Genomic DNA, 22,543 nt, shown 5'->3' with positions numbered 1-22,543 from the left:
TGCAAAAATATTTATACATATTAAAAAACATGTATACGGATATAACAATATAAATTCTTTAAATATAATATATATATTTTATTTTTTTTTTTTTTTTTTTTCGAGCATATATAATATATAAAAATATATTATAAATATATAACATAATATAATATAATATAGTGATCCATGTATTATAAAAAAAAGGTACATAATGAATATATATATATATATATATATATAATTTTTCTTTTATTTTCTTTTTGTTTATTATTTAATTTTTGTTTAACTTATTATTCTGTGAAAAATATATGCGTAACATTACATGAACGAAGGTTAATATTAAAAGGATTTTTTTCGTGGTCATTACTTTTACTATATAATATAATTATAGAAGGATGGATTATAATAATAAAATATAATATAATAATATAATATTATATATATATATATTTTTTTTTCTTTGCTTGTTTGTTTGTTTTTACATTTTTTCATTTATCATTTTAAAATAAAGAATATATTTTTCTACCGTACATAATAAAATATATATATATATATATATATATTTATATTTATAAAATAAGATGCCTAAATTAATACCCGTTTATGATAATGAAAAATCGTTAAAAGAGCAAAATGAAGAAGAGTTAAAAAAGCATCGTAAATGGGATAATATTCATTCGTTAACAAAAGAAAAAAAAAATAGTAAACATGAAAATGAAGAAGAATATGATTCGGATAATAAATATCATCTGAAGTAATATTTATATAAATATAAATTTCTATCACATATTCTAATCATGTGCATAATATATATAATATATACATATATATTATATATATATATATATACATTTATACATATATATTTTTTTGTTATGTTCTTTCTAGGAAAAATAAAAACATTCTGAAGAATGAAAAAGGCTTTTACTTAAAAAAAAGGAAAACGTCAACTGAGAGTGAAGATGACGATGTTACCAAAAATATCCAAAAAAAAAGAAAAGAAAAAAAAGAAGACATTAATATATCTTATAAATCCAAAACTAATAAATCGTCCAGTAGTTCAAGTTATTCATATAAACATAAAAATAAAAAAAATGAAAAAAATAAAAAGAGGAAAAGTTATCCCTCCATAAGTCATTCTCCCTTATCAAGTATTCCATCCTTATATACATATTCTAATAGCAATAGTGAATCTAAATATTATAGTGATGATGAAAAGAAGGATGAAAAACAAAAAAAGGAAAAAGATAAAACAGAACATAGGAAGCACCATAATGATAAGAAAAAAAAGAAAAACAAAAAAATCGAAAATGCTCACAACTTATCCGATGAAGATGATAATAAGAATGATAAAGAACAAACTAGTAATTATGAATCATTGAGTGATGATAATGTTAGTGATCAAGGAAAAAATAAAGAAAAACATGATAAAAAAAATATTCATACTGAAATCCAATCATGTTCTGACACCAGTAAAAAAGATACACATTATAGAAAATATGGTTCAAACGAAAATCTCCATGTTAATAGTGATGAAGAAAATGACTCGTATTACCATAAAGACTATCATGGAGAAAAGAGAAAAAAATCAAAAAATGATGAAGACAATAAAAGAAGCAGGAAAAAACATAAATCTCATAGAGAAAATTACAAATATATAAGTAAGAGGAAATATAGTCGTGATAATCATGTTAGTAGTAGCATGGAAAGTGATGATTATGATAAATATGATGAAGAAAAATATAAAAATAAAAGAAGAGAAAAATATAAAACTTATAGAAAAGATACAAATTATAAAAGAAGACATTATTCATCTGATGTATCTCTTAATGATGAGGATTTAAAATATAAGGATAGAAAATATCATAGAAAATATCATCATTCAAAAGAAAATAATAATTATGGAAGATATGATTATAAAAAAAATGATTTTCACAAAAATTATAAGGATACATATGATTATTCAAGAAGAAGACGTGATTTTCATAATAGAAGGACACAATTACGAGATAATTATTATTATGAAAAAGTAGACGATATAAAAAAAGAAAATGATTCTGTTAATAATGAGCAAAATAATTCAAGCGGAAATACAAAGCAAATTGATAATATACAAAAAGATAATAATGTGGAAGAAAATGATGTTATACATAGTGATAATAGTGAAAAGGAAAAATTAAAAAAAAGAAATGAAATAAATAAAAAGTTGCAAGAAAAACTGCAAGAGGAAAAAATGATGCAATCTTTGGGTTTACCTCTAGGTTTTATATAAAAAATATTTTATATAGGTGACAATTTCAAAACAAGATAATATTTTTATTTATGTTAAAAATTGACTTAACGTTAAGTTTTATACGCCAAAAAGGAATATGAAATGAATACATAATTATCATGAAATTAATAATAAAAAAAATATATATATATATATATATATATATATATATATATATATACATATATATTTTTTTAAATTAATGTGCAATATATATATATATATATATATTTACATACTTAATAATATATATATGAAAACAATTTACAAACAAAAAGAAAATTTTTAATTTTATTAACATTTTTATGTGTAAACAACATATTATTACATAAAAATTGACAAACATATACAATAAAAAAAAAGATAAATCTAAACAAATGAAATATATAATATATCATTAAGATAAAACTTCCAAAATATATGGTAAAGAAAAATTACATTTCCATTGAGAAATAAAAATATGTGCATAAACTAAACACAAAACATAAATATATTAATTAAAAAAAAATTTTCTTTATATATATATATATATATATATATATTTTAATTATTATTATACTTTTATGCATTCTAATATACATACATTTTAATAATTTACACATGAAGAAAAGCATAAAAATATATAATAAAATTAAGAATATGACATGTGCATATATATTAATTTATAAATCTATATATTTGCTCAATATATAATAACGTATTGTTAACATAAACATAATATTGACAAATATATATTAATTAGTTTGTATATGTAGGTAAATTTATAGAAATGATAATTATGTTATACGTATAAAACAATATATAAATACTTTATAATTAAAACATAAATAAAATATAATAATATATATATATATATATATATTTTTTTTTTTTTTTTTTTTTTCCTTTTATTTTTTTAATATCTGTATTCGTTACTCTTAAAGGGACCACTTTTGTTGACTCCCAAAAATTGACATTGATTGTCATCCAATTCTGTCAAGGAAGCGTTCAATTTTTTCAAATGATAAAGAGCAACCTTTTCATCAAGATGTTTAGGTAACAAATAAACTTTATTTTCATATTTGTTTGTATCCTTGTTTTGCCATAAATCTAATTGAGCAAAGGTTTGATTACAAAATGAAAAGGACATAACAAATGCTGGATGTCCTGTTGCACATCCTAGATTTAATAATCTCCCTCTAGCTAAAACAATAATTTTATTTCCATTAGGTAAAGTAATTCTATCAACCTGTGGTTTTACATTTTCTATATGTATTCCTTTATAATTAAAAAGTTCATTTACTTGTATTTCATCATCAAAATGACCAATGTTTCCAACAACAGCATTATTTTTCATTTTAAGTAAGTGTTCTAATTTAATAACATCAACATTACCTGTACAAGTAATAAAAAAATCTCCTTTATCTACAATTTCATCTAAAGTAACAACATTAAATCCTTCCATTACAGCTTGTATAGCACATATGGGATCAATTTCTGTTATATATACTCTTGCACCTAAACCTTTCATAGAAGAAGCACATCCTTTACCTACGTCACCATATCCACATATGACAACGATTTTTCCAGATATTAAAAAATCGGTAGCTCTCATTAATCCGTCAGGTAAGGAATGTCTACATCCATACACATTATCATATTTTTGTTTAGTGACAGCATCATTTACATTAATAGCAGTAAATAATAATTCATTTTGTTTGTCCATTTTTTTTAATCTTAATACTCCTGTAGTAGTTTCTTCAGATACACCTATAATTTTCTTTGCAATATTTGTCCATTTCTTTGGATTTTTTAATATGGAATTTTTTAATAAAGTTAGAAAACATCGTTCTTCTTCATTTTTTGCTTTTTCTGGATCAGGTAATATATTTTTCTCTTCATATAATTTTTCATACTCAACACCTTTATGAACTAATAAGGTTGCATCACCCCCATCATCTACAATCATATCTGGACCATTATCATCTCCATCACCCCACGTAAGGGCACTTTCAACACACCACCAGTATTCTTCTAAAGTTTCATTTTTCCAAGCAAAAACCGTTACATTTTCTAATGTACTTACTGCTGCTGCAGCATAATCAGCTGTTGAATAAATATTACATGAACACCACCTAATCTGAGCTCCTAATTTTTGTAAAGTCTCAATTAATAAAGCACATTCAACAGTCATATGTAAACAACCAGTAATTTTAGCATTTTTTAATGGTTGATCTTTTCCGTATTCTTCTCTTATTCTCATTAATCCCGGCATTTCATTTTCAGAAATTTCCATCTGCATTTTTCCAAAGGGGGCCAAACTGATATCTTTGACCTTACTCTTATTTTCAACCATTTCTCAAAAAAAAAATATATAAAAAGAAGTAAAATTATATGCCGATGGGTATGATACTTGTTACCTCTTTAATATAAAAGGAAGAAAAAAAAAAATATATATAAAAATAAATAAGTATATATATATATATATATATATTAAAAATTAAAATAAATAAATAAAATAAAATATTATATTTATTGGCTTTTATTTTTTATATGTTCACAAAAAAATTGACAAATTCAATATACTCTTCATGGAGTTATAATATATATATATATATATATATATATATATATATACAATTTTGAAGTGATTGTAAAATGTAAGAATTATATCTTGAAAAAAGAATAAATATATACAATAAGTATTATATGATAAAAAAAAATTATATATATAATTTTTTTAGAATACATATAATTTCTTTTATATATAAGAAATATTAAGGTTATTACAAGGAAAAATAAAAAAATAAAAAAAAAATATAAAAAAAAAATAAAAGATATATAAATATTTATTATAATAGTAATTTTATTAATTTATTTTATTTATGTTTTTATTCATAGTTCATTTTATATAAATATAATATAATGTAATATAATATGCAATATATTTTTTATTATATACCTACTATTGAATTAGATATTCTTAATACTTTATATAGGTAATATATTTTTTTAAGATAATGTATGATCACTATATTCATATGTTACATGTGGGTGAAAAAAAAAAAAAGTGAAATTTTATACGATAAACATGCAAATAAATAAATAAATAAATAAATATATATATATATTATAAGTAAAATATATTAATATTAATTTATATATTTTTTTATAAAAAATGAAGGATAGAAAATATATAAAATTATACATATAATATATATATAATAATTTATACCATTATATATATATATATATATTTTTTTTTTTTTTTTTTTTTTTTTTTGCCTAGATTCTAGGAAATTTTTATTTTAAATATCGTTTTATAATAATAACAGAAAAAAGAAAAAAAAAAAAAAGAAACTTTAAAATGATAAATTATATAAACATTTATGTAATAATTATTATTTTATGTTATTTTGTTGAAAAAAATGCTACCATAAAAATTAGAAGAATTAACGACTATTTAAATTTTATACAGCCCAACATTTTTAGAAATATTACAAAATATGATTTAAGTACACCCTTTAATGTAATACGAGAAAAAAAGGGGAGGAATGAATTTCCTCTTGTAAATAATGTAGACATAGGTGTGTCCGATATTAATGAAAAGGCATTATATGATGAGGACACCAAAACAGATGACTTAAAAAATATAATAAATAAAAAAGATTTGAAGAATTATGATAACATAAATGATAATATAAATGATAAGATAAATAATAGCATAAATGATAACATAAATAATAACATAAATAATAACATAATTAATAATATAAATAATAACATAAATGAAACTGATAACATAAATAAGGTTGACCATATGAATTATATTCCGAATGATCATAATTTATCAACAAAGCACAGTTATGATAATAATACGAATGATGATGAAAAATACCTAAATGGAGAAATATTAAATGAAGAGGAAATTAATGAACATATGAAATTTCAACAATGGAGTGACAGATTTATATTATCAAAAGACGAAGAATATTATTATGATATACAAAATGAATGTGTAAATACAAAATATTATGACAAAATAAATCAAATAAATGATCATATTTATAAGGAAGAAAATATAATGGAAGATTCATCTATACAGTTAATGCCCTTTTGTAATCGAAAAGATAAAGAAAAAATATGTCAACCCTTGACAAAACATATAAATGAAAAATTGAGTTATGATTTTTATACAAATAACACGACTGATAATGTAAATAAAAAAGAAAATCATTTATCACCAAAAGAATGTAATAATAATAATAATATATTTGATAATCCTAATGAAAAAGAAAACTCTTTGAAAAAACCTTTTCATCAAAAAAAAACAACGACATTAAACGAAGAAGAAATTAATAATTTGTCAATTGTCGATATGACAAAAAGAACTAATATGATACTACCCTTGAGGAGCTTACTAATGTCAATTTATATTGGAAAAGAAGCTTTTAATGATTTTTTACAGAAAGGTATGAATTCTATTGAATTAAGTCTACAAAAATATTTACACGATTATTATGAACATAATTTTGAAAGAAGTATAGATGATAAGGTTTTTCTAATGTTCATATTAAAATATATAAAAAAATATATTTTACATATAATATATAAAACATTTCAAATTAAACTACAAAATGAAATTGATATAGATGGTGATACAAACATATTATCAAATAATAAAAAACTTATAAACAATGAATTATACCTAGAATTAAATAGTGAATATGAAGAAATTGTAAATATACTTCTACATTTTATTGAAAAATTAAAAGAAAAATATGAAATTAATGAAGAAGGAATTATGAATTATTTAATAAAAAAAAATAGTATTATTACGTATAGTACTCCATATACATTTCAAAATAATGAAGAAACAGAAAAACATATAAAAAATATCTGGACATTTTTTAATTTTAAAATTTTTAATAACAAATTACCATCATTTGATTTTATTAATTTTTATTGGATATATGGAAAAGTAGATAAATTATTAAATATACCTAATATGAAAACATATAAAATTGTTAACCAAAATTTTATAAACTTGCCACATATTTTATTATGTGCACCTTTAAAAAATTCACCTTTATTATTAAATTATACTATCCTAAAAATTATGTATGAATATTATAATTTATTAGATATTGATAATAATATATTACCTTTCAAAGATGTTAAAAATTATCAAATCTCAAAAAAATTTGATGATACGAAACAAAAAATTATAAAATTTGTTCATGGAATATCAGGATTATTAGAAAATATAGATTTTAATTTCTACACTCCGTATATAGGAGATTTAAATTTGACAAATAAAGAATCTGCTCAATTCTTTTCTTATTTAAAAAATATAGTAGGAGATCAATATAAATTATCTTATCAAATGGAATATAATGATGAACTCTCACAATATAATAAACAAGAAATTATGTCTGAAGACATATCACATGATGAATATAATAATAATAATAATAATAATAATAAACAAACCAAATTGAATCATACAGAAAACGATCTAGCAACAAAAATAAATGATATAGATAAAAAGAATAATGTGCTATCTAATTCAGAAAAGAATATCTCCCAATATGATGTAACACAAAATAATATATCTACTAACATGGAATTACAAAATAATATTTTAGAAAACGATGAAGACGATCTTGTTTTCCTTATACTAAAATCCAAGGTCACAAACGATATTAATAAAGCCATCAATATGGTCACAGAAGTTTACAAAAAAAGAAACCTTAATAATATTTGGGGTAACACATCATATGGAATATTAAAAAACGAAGATGGACAAGAATACATATCAAACAAACAAGAATCAACAAATAAAAATATGAAAAAAAAAACAAATGTTACATTATTAGATAATGATAAAAATGATACAAACAAATTGCAACGTTTCAGAATCCCTCTAAATGAATTTGCTTCATCACTTTTTTTATGTGATGTAAACAATTCTACAAAATATTTAACACAGGGCTTAGAAAAATTAAAAGAATTAAAAGAATATGATTTGACATTTGTGCATAATGCACTTTCATATACATGTTTGAAATTTCTTCACGATTGTGGTAATGAAAATGAGGATGTAGATAGTTTGTTAAAAAAATATGAAAAAAATGAAAAAGTGGAAACAACCAATAATATTATGACATTACAAATGATGGTAGTAATTGGTGAGTTATTTAGAAATATAAGGAAGTTAAGAACAAAAGAAAAGTATTTCTTTAAACCTATTATACAAACAGACATTATAACAGATTTATATAAAGATAAAAGTATATATGATGAACATATGGATATAGAAAATATGAAATACGTTATAAATAATTTAAAAATTAAATATCCTTTACAAAATAATATAACATTGAATGATCAAAATCGGGAAGAAATTGCATACTACTTTTTAAATTATTATACCAAACATATTTTTAGATTTGATTTACCAAATAATATTGTCATCAAATTTGTAGATAATATTTTAGGATTAACATATTATGATTATAATTATGATTATCTAACCAATGATAACATTATATATATAAATAAAAATATTACTAATTCGTTAATATTGTCAAGGGTATTATTAGATGAATGTTTAAATATTTATGAGAAATATACTACCTATGTGCATAAGTATGGTGGAAATAGTGATAGTGAAACCATAGAAAAGGCCAAAAAGAAGGGAGAAGAAGAAATGAAGGAAAAACAAAAAAGAAAAGATGAAAAAGAAGAAATAATAGAAGAATTAAATGATAATAATGATGAAAATGATGATACTAATGGTAATATGAATGAAGATGATGAATATAAAAATGCAACTGATTATACAGAAGAAGATATAAATGTGGATAGTATAAATTTGGATAACATTAGAGATGTAAGCAACACAGATGATAGTTTAATCGGAGAACAAAAGATACCAAAAAAAAATTATGATCAACAAAATAAAATGAAATCTAATGAATATATGAAAATTCTTGATGATATGAAAAAAAAAAAAGAAAATGATATGAAAGAACAAGAAAAAGAACCAATAATTGATGATGAAAATGTAGATATATTTAATTACCTCAAAATTAATCGTATGAGACAATTTATTCGTTTTATTATTGAATATAATAATTGGCCTTTCTTTTTAGATGATACAATAAATATGGAAAATTATCTAAACTCAGAAGAATTATCATTATGGAGAAAAGAAAAGAAACTTATAAATAATAATAGCTTAAATAATTTTTATATTAATATGCAAAAGATTCAATTCTTAAATAATAATAGAATTATGGAAATCATACAAAATAGTATAAAAAAAGAGGATTGCGCACATATTTGGGAACAAAAAAAAATACCTATAAAACATATAGCCGCAGCTTTATATACAAATAATTATATGAATTTATATAAAATATTTCAAAAAGGTATTAATGTATTATTAACTTTAAATATGGATGAAATAAATTATATAATGAATAAATGTAAATATGCATGTGAAATTATTTATTATAAAAGATTAGAACAAATAAAATCCTCTAGTCATAATTTATTATTTACAATGTATAACGAGAATGTTAGTTCTATAGAATATTATTTTGATAAATTAAAGGAAAAAATTATTTTAATTAGTTTAATCAAAAATAAGGATATATTTCAAACGCTTATAGGTTTAATATCTTCTATACTTCCCAATTCATCTAGAGGTGGTTACAACGATATAATAAATAATAATATAGACAACAACAATAATAATAATAATAATAATAATGATAATAAAGATGATGGTGTACATGTTGATAATATGAATCCTAATATGAAAAAAGGTATTCATAAAAATCCCTCAACGAACAAAAATACACCCTACGGTTCATCATTACAAAAAGGGAAAAACCAAAATATATATGAATTACTATTTTTATACGATAAGGAAAAAAAAAAATGTGGTACAACGACATTTTTAAATAGAAAAAATGTTACACATAATTTATTTCAGCTATTCAATAAGGACATATTTAATAATAAACTTACGAATGTTCAAATTGAATTTGTAAAGGATGATCAGATGTTATCAAGTCATATTAATTATATTAACTCTTTTCAAAATTCTAAGATTTTTATTAATGATAATATTTATTCTGTTAATATATTAGCAAATGTGTTGTTAAAAGAAATGGCTGAAATATATTATTTCTATAATGAAACTAAAATAGAAAAGGAAAATAAGCTATACCTTAAAAATGAATATAGAAGTAAATATTTACCAGTAATATATAAATATTCTAAACCTGTTTTAAATTTTGAAGATACAGAAATGTTTGATTTTCATGAAAAGGACATGACAAATGGCGATAAAAAAAATAAAATGGAAAATACGATGGCTCCAGTAAGTGTTAATAATATAACCGATGATGGTAATAATAAATCTAATAGTGATAGTAATATAAACAGTAGAGATAACAAATTAAATTGTTGTAATAATATTTCATCAGGTAATGATAACGAAAACAAACAAAATGATAGCATCATAAAAGACATGTCACATATGACAGAAACCGAAAAGAACCAAGAAAGAGAAAAACTTGAAAGAGAAAAAGATAAATATGATATACAACAACTTATAAAGAAAATTGCACTTTATGATCATGATGAAATGTTTAAGGAAATATTGGAATTTCGTAAAGTCAAATATAACGATAATGTGGAAATTCAAAAATGTTTAGAAGAATATTTATTTACATATGACAAAATAAATGCAATAAAATATTGTTCATCTAATGAAGAAAATAATAATGAAAGCTCAAATAAAGATGATAATGATAATAATAATAATAATAATAATATATATAATGAAAACACAAAAATGAAAAATGATGATTTTGAATTAGTTTTTGGACCTAATGATATTAAAACGTTTTATTTGAGTTACATGTATAAATATATACAATATGTTTTAAAAAAAAGAGAATATCCTATAAATTTTAATTATGTAAATGAAGAATGGATAAATAACCTTACGGAATTAGAAAATCAAAAAATATTAGATTATTCAACTAGACATAATACAGGACATTTATATGATCTTTTAATTAATAGTAAAGCATGCTCTACAAAAAGAGCTCTAGATATATTAAATGTCAGTTTACAAAAAAATGAAGATGAAGAATTAAAAGAAACTACACTCGCAAGTAGTGAGGATAATAATGCTATACAAAATTTTGACGAATATGTATTATGGTTTAATAATAATAAAAAAAAAACCTTCGCAGATATAAATGAGAAAAATATATTAAATACAGTTAATAATACTTCAACAAATGTAGAGGACGAAGTACGAGATGTTATAAAGGAATATAATGAAATCAATAAAACAGAAATTAATAAGGATATCGATCCGAATAGCATAACTATTGATAATTTAAAAGATCTAGTTAAGAAACATAATATATCAAAGGAAGATATACAAGCTGCTTTAAGTCAACTAGACATACCTTCCGATTTTGATATTAATTCGTTATTCTAATATGATAACATGAAATTATAAAACGGTGTTACACTCATAAGAGAATGTATAGACATGGTAAATAAAAAAAAATTAACACATATATACAATATATATATATATATATATATATATATATATATATATGTTTTATTTTATATTTATTTTTAATTTTTTGGTATATTCTATTATATATAAAATTTCTTTTTTTTTTTTTTTTTTTTTGCCTCTTTTTCGATCATCAACTGCAAAAGATGCAGATTTATTATATATATATTTATTTTTCTATTAATTAATTTGTTAATAACAAAATAACAATTGTATGTCTATAACGACAATTTGCATTTGTTTATGTCATTTTTTTTTTTAAAAATATAAAATTTGTAATATATATATATATATATATATATATTTATTTATTTATTTATTTTAACTCATAAATTTAACCTTAATAATTTTATTTTTTTAATTTTTCTTTCTAAATATATACCTATACTATATTATAAGCCACTTTTATGTTGTTTATATATATATGAATGGTAATATATTTATAATAGTTTTAAAAATAAAGGGAATGAATAAAAACACAACAATATTAAAAATTATAAAACATGAGATTGTAATATTTTTCACTTCAAATTTTTTTTTTTTTTTTTTTTAAATATTCCCTACAATAATATATATATATATATATATAATATATAATAAACTATTTATATACAATTTCTTCTATATACGAAATAAAAAAAAAAAAATTTTTCAATAGTTTATCCGAATGACAATAAAATATAAGGTCAATATATATTACATATATATTTATATATTATATATAATATATTTAATATATTTATATTAATTTAAATATAAAAAATAAGCTTATTAAATATTATTGTAATAATATTCTGAAGATATTTTATTAAATTAAATATATATATTATGATTTATTATTTTATTTTATTTTTTTTTTTAAGATGATCTTTTATTTATAAAACATATATAAAATATCACATTTGATATATATATATATATAATAATTAATTTTTGTATAATATGCCACATTTTTACTTACCATAATTTATATGCTTTTATAATAATATGAAAAAAAGAAAAAAAAAATGGAGAACAAGATTATGCTAAACATAAAAGTGCTGATGAAAAAGTTCCTCACAGAAGAGAAGGAATATATTAAATTTATGAATAAAGAAAAGAATGATATAATAGTATTTGAAAAAGAGAATTTATATATATATACTAATGTATTATGTGGAATTGAAAGTAGAAAAAAAGAAAAATATAATGTTGGTGATATATATTTATTTTTATGTTTAGCAAAAAGTAATTATACGTTTTCTTATATTAATTCGATTGGTTATAAATATATTAGTATATTAGAACGAAATAAAATAATAAAAACTATTGAAGAGAATCAAGAAGATACAGATGAAATAAAAATAAATTGTTATATATATGATCAAGAAAAAAATATTAATTTGAATAAATATATAAATACACATAACGATTATTTAATAAATATAGATCTTTTTGATAAATTAGATGACGTAGAAATGGAAAGTGACATATTATTTACACAAAAGAATTATAATAATGATATTTATGATAAATTTAATCAGGACAAACAAAACAATGATGAATATATATCTAATATTAATGACAAAATTATAGAAAAAAAAAATATTAATGAGGATACACATAATTATACTGACGAAAATTTAATTTCTTTTGATTATACCAAAAAATTATTTGATATAAATAAAATTAATGAGTCCTTTATAATCCATATGAAAAATGATGATATATTTTTTTGTACCTCTCTATATAATAAATATAAAATGAGAAAAAGCTCAAAAAAAAAAATTAATAAACTTAAAAAACGTAAATATAATTTTATACAAGACGATGTATGTTCTACTATATATGACGAAATGGTTTATTTTAACAACAATGAAATTAATACAATAATAGAGGGGAATAATAATGTAAATAATAATTTCGATTTTATAAAAGTTGAACATAATATGGAACGTATAATGAATAAAACAAATTATGACTTATATAATGATAATCAAAAGAATAATATGGATGATCATACATATAATAATGATCTTTATTATTATAATGATAATAATGTTTCAGATGAAAACGAAAAAAAATTAAAAACGTACAATCTTGTAAAACATTATTATGAAAATAATGTCTTTAAAAATATTTTTTTTCAGAATATGAATTTGTATTCATTGATAAAAAATATATATTTAACAAATATATCTAATGAAGAATATATAGATAAAAGCACACATTTTATTATTCAAAACTTTTATAATAATTTTATTTATTATATTGAAAATTATGATAAATATGTACTAATGTCAAATGAACACAGGCAAGAGCAAATTAAAAATATAAAAAATAATAATACGAATGGACAAGAAAAGGATATTATAAATGATGAATATTATTTTAATGATGAATATGTTGATAAAAATAAGTTGGAAGTATTGTTATCTTCTTTCAATGAAAATTATGTAGACATAAATGAAATATATAAAGACAATATATCACCATCATTGGAAAATTATAAAGATATGTACATAAATAATAATAATAATAGTAATAATATGGATGTGATTCCATTATTAATACGTAGAAAAAGAAAATATCATAACCTTTCATTTGATGATAAATATTCATTACAATATTTAAAAAATTTTAATGATCATGATAAATTAATTTTTTTTAACAATATGATTTCTAAATATATATATGCAATTAGTGATAAACATTTTTATGAACGGAATAAAAAAACCATTAATTTTGTTCATAATTTTTTATATCAATATAATGTATCATTGAATGATATAAAAGAATATTACAATATTATATTAACTCAAAAAAAGTGTCTAGCACCACAAAAGATCTCATATGAAAATGAAGGTCATAAAAGTGATAATGAATTTGATGATAATGATGATGATGATAATATGTTCGAAATATGTAAAGATCAAAATGTAGATTTAAATAATGATAATTATGTAGATGATGTCATAAATAGGAATATTAAAAGGTATAATAAAAAAAAAATTGCAAAAAATAAATATCTACAAATTAATAGTTGCGATTTAAATAATTCGTCTATATATCATACCCTCCAATTAGATAATAATATTAAAGATAATAATTTTGAATTAATAAAATCTGTAAGTGTAAAAGAAGTAAATGTGAAAGATGTTCATGATAACTTAGGAAACAATTCAGTAGATTTTAGTAGAATACATAATTATTTTAAAGAAGAGCTTTTAAATAAAAATAATATAAAAAATGTATTTATAAATGGTATTAAGAAAAATATTATTGTTGATGATCAATCAAAAATGGATGATAAAAAAAAAATAAAAAAAAAAAATTATAAATGGATAGATGAAATACATTTGGTATATAAAAAAAGACCAATTATTATAATTGAAAAGAATCAAATAATAACAAATAGTGATAATAAAAGTATTATTGATAATACTAGAAAGCCAATAATTAATAAAAATAATGTTAAGTCATTCCTTTTACATAATAAATTATTAACTACGAATAATGATGATATCTTACAAAATGATAAAAATAAACAAAATGTATTTCATTCTACATCCCTTATATATAAAATGTTTAATAAAAGTATAAAATTTTTATTTGTTGAAATTAATCATATTAAAAAATTCACACAAAACGATTGGAAATGCGTAATTGCTGTTATATTAAATTCAAAAGAATCTATCAAATATATTTTCAAATATTATCCTTATCAAATCACTACAACATTATTTTATCCCTTTAAAAATTTTCTATTTATATATAATGATGACATAATACCACATGAATTATTATCACAAAGTAATATGGAAATAATTAAATTAAATCGTGATCATAGAAATGATGATCATTTGGCTGTGCAAAAATTCTGGAAGAAAATAGAGCACTTCATCCTACAAAAGAGGGATTCAAATTTTTATATTCCAAAAAAAAACAATTAGTATAAAACAATTGAATATGTTTCAAATACGAAATATTTCATTATTTCTACATATATATATATATAAATATATATATATATATATTTAATATTATATATTGTATTTTTTTAATAACTATGATAATGTATTATAATATACATATGGTTTCATAATAATTTATTCATATAATATATATAAGATGCAAAATTTTTATTTTCAAAAATATCGTAAATTAAAAAAGAAGCAATAATTTTAAGAAAATAACATTTTATCATATATTATTTTCAGATTGGGTAATGATATAAAGAAATAAAAGAAAAGAAAATATTTATCAAGTACATTTTTGCTTGTTTTGAATTTGAAAAAAATATATATTTATGAATTATTTTTATAAAGTTTGATTTTTTGTATGAAATATTTATTTTATTAATTTATCAATTTAAATAGAGAAAACATAAAATATTATATATATATATATATGTAATATATATATATATTTATATCTAGTTATTTTATTTATTTTTTTTTATACATACCTAATTATTATATGATTACCTTCATATTTTATGAATATATAAATGTATATGTCGTCATAAAATACATATTTCTGTTATTTATTTTATATATATATTTTTTTCATCATATATATATATAATATATATATTATTCAATCCTATTCTATTCTATTTTTTTTTTTTTTTTTTTTTTTTTTTTTTTTTTTCTTTTTCTTTTTCTTTTTCTTTTTTTTTTGTTTCCTCATAACTATTCATATTCTACATATAATATTATAATTAAAAAATAATATTTTAATAAATAAGATAATAAAAAAACTATATTTATATAATTTTCAAAAATATTTTATTATATAGTATTATGTGAGAATATTTTTCATTTATACATACATTATATATATGTATATAATATATATACAAATTATTATCTATTGAAATATCATATTATTCTGAGCAAAAATATTTACATTATCATTTTGAAGGATCGTTAATACTTAAATATAATATTGTTGTAAAAAAATAAATAAAACAAAGATGAAGTAAGAGGAATAAAAAAAAAAAAATAAAATGAAAAAATAAAATAATAATAATATTAATAATGAAAGCACAAAAGCAAAAATACGTTAATATTTGAAAAATAAAACAAATGCTAAAAAAATATAATCTTATTTTTTTCTTCATATTTTAATATTGTGATGTACTAAAAATATACCATTTTATATTAGAACATTAAAAATTAGATAATATATATAACATTATATTTATATATTTAATATGTCAGAGTGTATATAATTTTGATTTCTCTCTCTATATATATATATATATTTTTCTTTTTTTTGTTGCAGAATTAATATTATTAAAGCTTTTGGAATATTATTATGTAGACTTAAAAAATATAATCCAGTTACTACAGGAGATATTAATAAGTTTGAATTTCTCTTTTTGAAAGCTTCATATGCAGATAAACATTGGACACCTCCAAAAGGTATAATATCCTATGTTTTTAATAATATAATTATTAAATTAATTTTTATTTTCTTTTCTTAATAAAAATTTTAAATATTAATTATTATATAATTATTTATAAGAAATTTAAATTATTTGTTTCTACTATGATTTATTTTTAATGTTTTTTTGTAGGATTGCATGAAAATAATGAAAGCGGTTTAGAAACAGCAGTAAGAGAAACATTGGAAGAAACTGGAATAAATAAGGATAAATATAAACTTCTCAATTATCAAAAGGTAAAATGTAAAATATGTATATATATATATATATATATATATATGTATATATTTATATTTATTTATTTATTTAATAATATAGTAAGCTCCATACATAATAAAAATATATATCCTTATTATTATTGTAGACTTTAAAATATAATGTGAAAGATAAACCAAAAGAGACCACGTATTATTTGGCTATGTTGTTAAATAATGAGGAAAATGTAATTTTATCTGATGAACACACGGATTATAAGTATGTTATTGGATTATTCAAAATTATTATAATCCAAGTTTATATGTGCATTTAAAACAAACGTTGAAATATATGTTATCATGTTGTATGTATTTTTACATATATATATATTGCTATACATTAATTAAGCACACACATAAATAAAAATATATATGTATATATTTATTTATTTTTATTTTTGTAGATGGATTGGAAGCCATGAATCAGATACGTATAACCTTCCTGAATCCTTAGCTGATTTATTAAAAGAAGCAGAAGAATTTTTAAATAAAGAACAACTATAACATATCATTATATTAATAACATAAAATTGCAAAAGTGAAAATAAGTACATATATAATATTGATTACAATACAATATGATATATATATATATATATATATGATAATCATTCAATGTAACTGTGTTTTTGTTATATTTCCAAAAAAAACAAAATTTATTGTTTTAGCACTTGTGTTTTTATTTATAAAAAAAAAAAAAAAAATAATATAAATTCTATTTATTTGATTTAATATACACATATTCAATATTTAATTATATTTTCTATTTTATGTTTTCTTTTGTTGCAGCTTATTAATTATTTGTTCAACCATTATGAACTATTACATATATATTTTTTTAATTGATTTTATATATATATATATATATATATATATATATATATATATATATTTATTTATTTATTTATTTATTTTACAAAAATATACATATCATGAATTTTTTATAAATTTTTTTTCTGATTTTCTCTTTTAATTATATATTCCACATGCATATACATATTTATATATTTAATATAACTCTCATAAAAAAAAAAAAAAAATTATATATCCGAAATTAACTTTTGAAAATGAATAAGAATTGATTTGTAAAAATAATATAAATAAATATATTTTTTTTACATATAAATGCGCATAATATATAATTTATTATATAGGTTCTATAAGTTTTTTATTTTAATTAATTTTTTTTTTTTTTATACTGCACTTTTCAACAGTTAAAAATTACACAATATTTACATAGTATTTAACTGCTTTTCTTTGTTTTTGTATTTAAATTTGGTTCATAGTTAAATATGTGTAGTTATCCATAATATATATACATATAAATATATCCCGATAACTATCCAAAAAAAAAATATATATATATATATTATATATATATTATATATATATATATATATATATGTATTTTTTTTTTTTTTTTTCTTTTTAAATATGGAAGAACATCCAAAGATTTTGAGCATAGCAGGTAGTGATAGTTGTGCTGGAGCTGGTATGCAAGCTGATTTAAAAACAGCTATGAGTTTAGGTTGTCATTGTTGTACTATTTTAGTTGTATTAACAGCTCAGAATACTAAAGAAGTAAAATCCATTATAGAGGTTGATGAGAAATTTATTGTTGAACAGTTGGATGCAATATTTACAGACATAACAATTGAAGTAGTTAAATTAGGAGTTTTATATTCTAAGAAAATAATATCATTAATTCATAATTATATAACAAATATTAATAAAATGAGAGAGAAAAAACTACTGGTAGTTTTTGACCCAGTTTTTGTATCAAGTTCTGGATGTATGTTAGTAGAAAACTTAGATTATGTTAAATATGCTTTGGATTTAATTTGCCCCTTAAGTTGTATTATTACACCGAATTTTTATGAATGTAAAGTTATTTTAGAAGCTTTAAATTTTAATATAGATATAAATAATATGAGAACAAGTGATCTATGTAAGCTAGTAACAGAAAAATTAAATATTAATGCTTGTTTATTTAAAAGCTGTAATATAGATATAAATACCGAAGATGAAAATAAATTATATGCCGTTGATCATTTATGTATAAAAAATGATAATGATTATGATACAAAAATAAAACAAAATATATCTTATGATGTATATAAACTAAAATCAAAAAGAAATCCACAAAAAGATATACATGGAACGGGATGTACTTTATCAACAGCTATATCATGTTTCTTATCCAAGAAATATGATATTATACAAGCTTGTATTGAATCTAAAAAATATATTTATAATTGTATTAATTATGCTTATGACCTTGGAAGTAAAAGTCAAGGATTAAATCATTTAAAAGCTGCACAACATTTAACAGACTTCCGTGAATTACAAGTTATTAAAGTTGATTAAAACTTGTAATAAATCATGCAATACATACATATAAATATATATATATATATATATGTTATAATATGCTAAGTGACAACCTTAAATATATTATATACATATATTTTTTTTTTTTTTAAACATGAATTATATATATACCATTCATACTTATAAATATGTACATATTAATTTCCATTTTGTTTTTATTTACACTTATTTATTATATTGTAACTTTATTTGTTAATCTGTTTTATTATTTTAGTTATTATATATATCTTATTCATCATATATTTTTCAAACACATAAAAATTCAATATTCTTAAAAATAAAACAAAAATAAATAAAATATAATATAATATATATATTATATATGTAATATTTTTTTTTATTCCTTATGTCAAATTGTACACCCTAAGAAGAAATTTTAAAAATATATAATTATATATATATATATATATATATATATATCATGGCCTTTTATGGTGTCATACAAAAATATTATCATATTTTAAATAAGTAATATATATATATATATATATATGGTTAAAATAAAAAAAAAAAAAATATATTTACATATAAAAAGTAAAAAACCTTATACATTTAAATCTTTAAATTTTCAATAATTATAAAACAATGATATAATTTCGTTATATAATAAATATTCAATCACATAAAAATAGTGGAATGCAAATAAATAAATAAATATATATATATATATATATATATATATATATGTGGTATTTATTTTATAATAATTTTTATATATAAAAACAAATAGCAACTAAAAAATAAGGAAAAAAAAAAAAAAAAAAAAAAAAAAGGGACAGAGAGAAATATATATAATCATATATGTTCAAAAATAATATAGGTATAATGTTATTAAAATCTTGCTAAGTTAAACAATATTCAATAATAAAATATAAAAAGGAAAAAATACAAAATATATTATTATTTCAAATAATTATTTAAAATTATTATTTTATATTTATAAGATTGTTTTAGAGATTATAATAATCAAGTTAAAAAAAAAAAAAAAAAACAACCAAACGAACAAAATTTAATATATATATATATATATATATGTAATTATATATATTATTGAATATACATATTGGAATATATTTAACACAAAGAAATATAAAAAAATATACAAACATATACATCAAACGAAAAAAATATTTTCATAATGAAGGAAAATTATATGATTAGACACTTATTTAAGAAATATGGTTTAAAATGCTATAACAGTATGAGTAAAGGGTTGTTAAGTAATATAAGAAATGGAAATTCTATAGTGCTATATGAAAAAAATGTAAATAAGAATTTAATGAATTTATTATATAAAAAACATTATAACACATATAAAAATCGAGTTTTCAATTCAGCTATGTATAATAATACACCTTCGAATTATATGAACAATCCAGAAAATAATAATATGAACCATTTACAAAATAATTCTAATTATAAATATGAAAACCCAAATAACTATTATCAACCAAAATATAATAATAATCTAAATAATGAAACTAATGAAAATAATACGACGTATCAATATTTCAGTATATTCGGAAGTACAGCTATGTGTCTAATCAAACCCATATTTCCTGATTATATAACAAACAAAAACAAAGTAACTATATATGGTAAAGGTGGATTTCAATTTGTATTTATGAGAAAACAAAGTAATTCTAATAAATATGACAAAAACAATAAAATGAATATATTTATTAAAATAAATAGTTTATCAAATGTTTTATCTTTAAATGATGTAGAGAAATTAAAAAATCCTATAATCATCAAAGGGAGTAATAATAACTATTTAACAATTGATAAACATAAAGAGAAAAAAGATCATATTGTAATAAAATATAAATACCAACCTTCTAATAGTCCTGAAAACAATTTTAATGATATGAATAATATGGATACAGACATTAATGAAAATATGATTATTAATGATGTTAATGATGAAAAGAGAAACAATTTTGAAGAATTGCATGTAAGCTTTTCCTTTTCCGAATTTCTACTCTTTCAAAAAGCTGCTAACTTATTATTACCTCAATTAATAGGATGGGCAAAACAATATTAATATATATAAATATAAATATATATATATATATATATATATATATGTTGTAAATTTTATAATATATATATTTTCTTGCTCAACCAAATTATTTTCTTTGGACCTATATATTCACATTTTAATATTTTTTATTAAATTATTTTTTTATTTTTTTTTATTTTTTTTTATTGTGATACGTAGTTTTCTACGTATTAATAAATTTTAAATATTTCACATATAAAAAATGATAATTTAGTTTTTATATACTTTTGAACATTTTAAAAATATCTTTTTAAAAAAATTAATATGAAAAAATGAATTATAAAATAAAATAAATAAATAAATAAATAAACATTTTATATAATGAATAGATTCTTGGTTTAAAGTAAAAGACAAAAACAGAAAAAAAAAAAATAATATAATATAATATAATATATTATAATAAAATAAAATAAAATTGTAATATACTACAAATGTGTTCATATATAAAAGACATATATATATATATATATATATATATATTTATTTATGGAAAATCATTTTTGTGTTTTTCAATTATTTATTTTTATGATACTTACTTTATACTACTTGATTT

General features: G+C 19.0%; 7 protein-coding genes across 7 annotated transcripts; 6 read left to right on the top strand and 1 right to left on the bottom strand.

Moving 5' to 3' along the window:
• Positions 1-563: 563 nt before the first annotated feature.
• Positions 564-2,254, top strand: PF3D7_0521000 (conserved Plasmodium protein, unknown function; the record flags this gene model as incomplete). Its single annotated transcript, XM_001351732.1, has 2 exons — positions 564-736; positions 871-2,254. The coding sequence occupies 2 exons, from the start codon at positions 564-566 to the stop codon at positions 2,252-2,254; spliced, it is 1,557 nt and encodes a 518-aa protein (XP_001351768.1).
• Positions 2,255-3,149: 895 nt separating this feature from the next.
• PF3D7_0520900 (adenosylhomocysteinase) lies at positions 3,150-4,589 on the bottom strand (the record flags this gene model as incomplete). Its single annotated transcript, XM_001351731.1, has 1 exon — positions 3,150-4,589. One exon carries the CDS (start codon positions 4,587-4,589, stop codon positions 3,150-3,152), a length of 1,440 nt encoding a protein of 479 aa, XP_001351767.1.
• Positions 4,590-5,600: 1,011 nt separating this feature from the next.
• On the top strand, positions 5,601-11,765 carry PF3D7_0520800 (conserved protein, unknown function; the record flags this gene model as incomplete). The annotated part of the gene is made up of 1 exon (XM_001351730.1): positions 5,601-11,765. The coding sequence occupies one exon, from the start codon at positions 5,601-5,603 to the stop codon at positions 11,763-11,765; it is 6,165 nt and encodes a 2,054-aa protein (XP_001351766.1).
• A 1,094-nt stretch (positions 11,766-12,859) lies between these two features.
• PF3D7_0520700 (CDC73 domain-containing protein, putative) lies at positions 12,860-15,784 on the top strand (the record flags this gene model as incomplete). Its single annotated transcript, XM_001351729.1, has 1 exon — positions 12,860-15,784. The coding sequence occupies one exon, from the start codon at positions 12,860-12,862 to the stop codon at positions 15,782-15,784; it is 2,925 nt and encodes a 974-aa protein (XP_001351765.1).
• Positions 15,785-16,809: 1,025 nt separating this feature from the next.
• PF3D7_0520600 (bis(5'-nucleosyl)-tetraphosphatase [asymmetrical]) lies at positions 16,810-18,041 on the top strand (the record flags this gene model as incomplete). The annotated part of the gene is made up of 5 exons (XM_002808658.1): positions 16,810-16,814; positions 17,121-17,260; positions 17,416-17,519; positions 17,648-17,757; positions 17,942-18,041. 5 exons carry the CDS (start codon positions 16,810-16,812, stop codon positions 18,039-18,041), a joined length of 459 nt encoding a protein of 152 aa, XP_002808704.1.
• Positions 18,042-18,971: 930 nt separating this feature from the next.
• Positions 18,972-19,904, top strand: PF3D7_0520500 (phosphomethylpyrimidine kinase, putative; the record flags this gene model as incomplete). Its single annotated transcript, XM_001351727.1, has 1 exon — positions 18,972-19,904. The coding sequence occupies one exon, from the start codon at positions 18,972-18,974 to the stop codon at positions 19,902-19,904; it is 933 nt and encodes a 310-aa protein (XP_001351763.1).
• A 1,162-nt stretch (positions 19,905-21,066) lies between these two features.
• Positions 21,067-21,972, top strand: PF3D7_0520400 (single-stranded DNA-binding protein, putative; the record flags this gene model as incomplete). Its single annotated transcript, XM_001351726.1, has 1 exon — positions 21,067-21,972. The coding sequence occupies one exon, from the start codon at positions 21,067-21,069 to the stop codon at positions 21,970-21,972; it is 906 nt and encodes a 301-aa protein (XP_001351762.1).
• Between the last annotated feature and the right edge of the window lie 571 nt (positions 21,973-22,543).

The sequence above is a fragment of the Plasmodium falciparum genome (assembly GCF_000002765.6).
Source record: "Plasmodium falciparum 3D7 genome assembly, chromosome: 5".
In the NCBI taxonomy this organism is placed as follows: domain Eukaryota; phylum Apicomplexa; class Aconoidasida; order Haemosporida; family Plasmodiidae; genus Plasmodium; species Plasmodium falciparum.
This window is presented reverse-complemented; position numbering and strand designations above follow the sequence as displayed.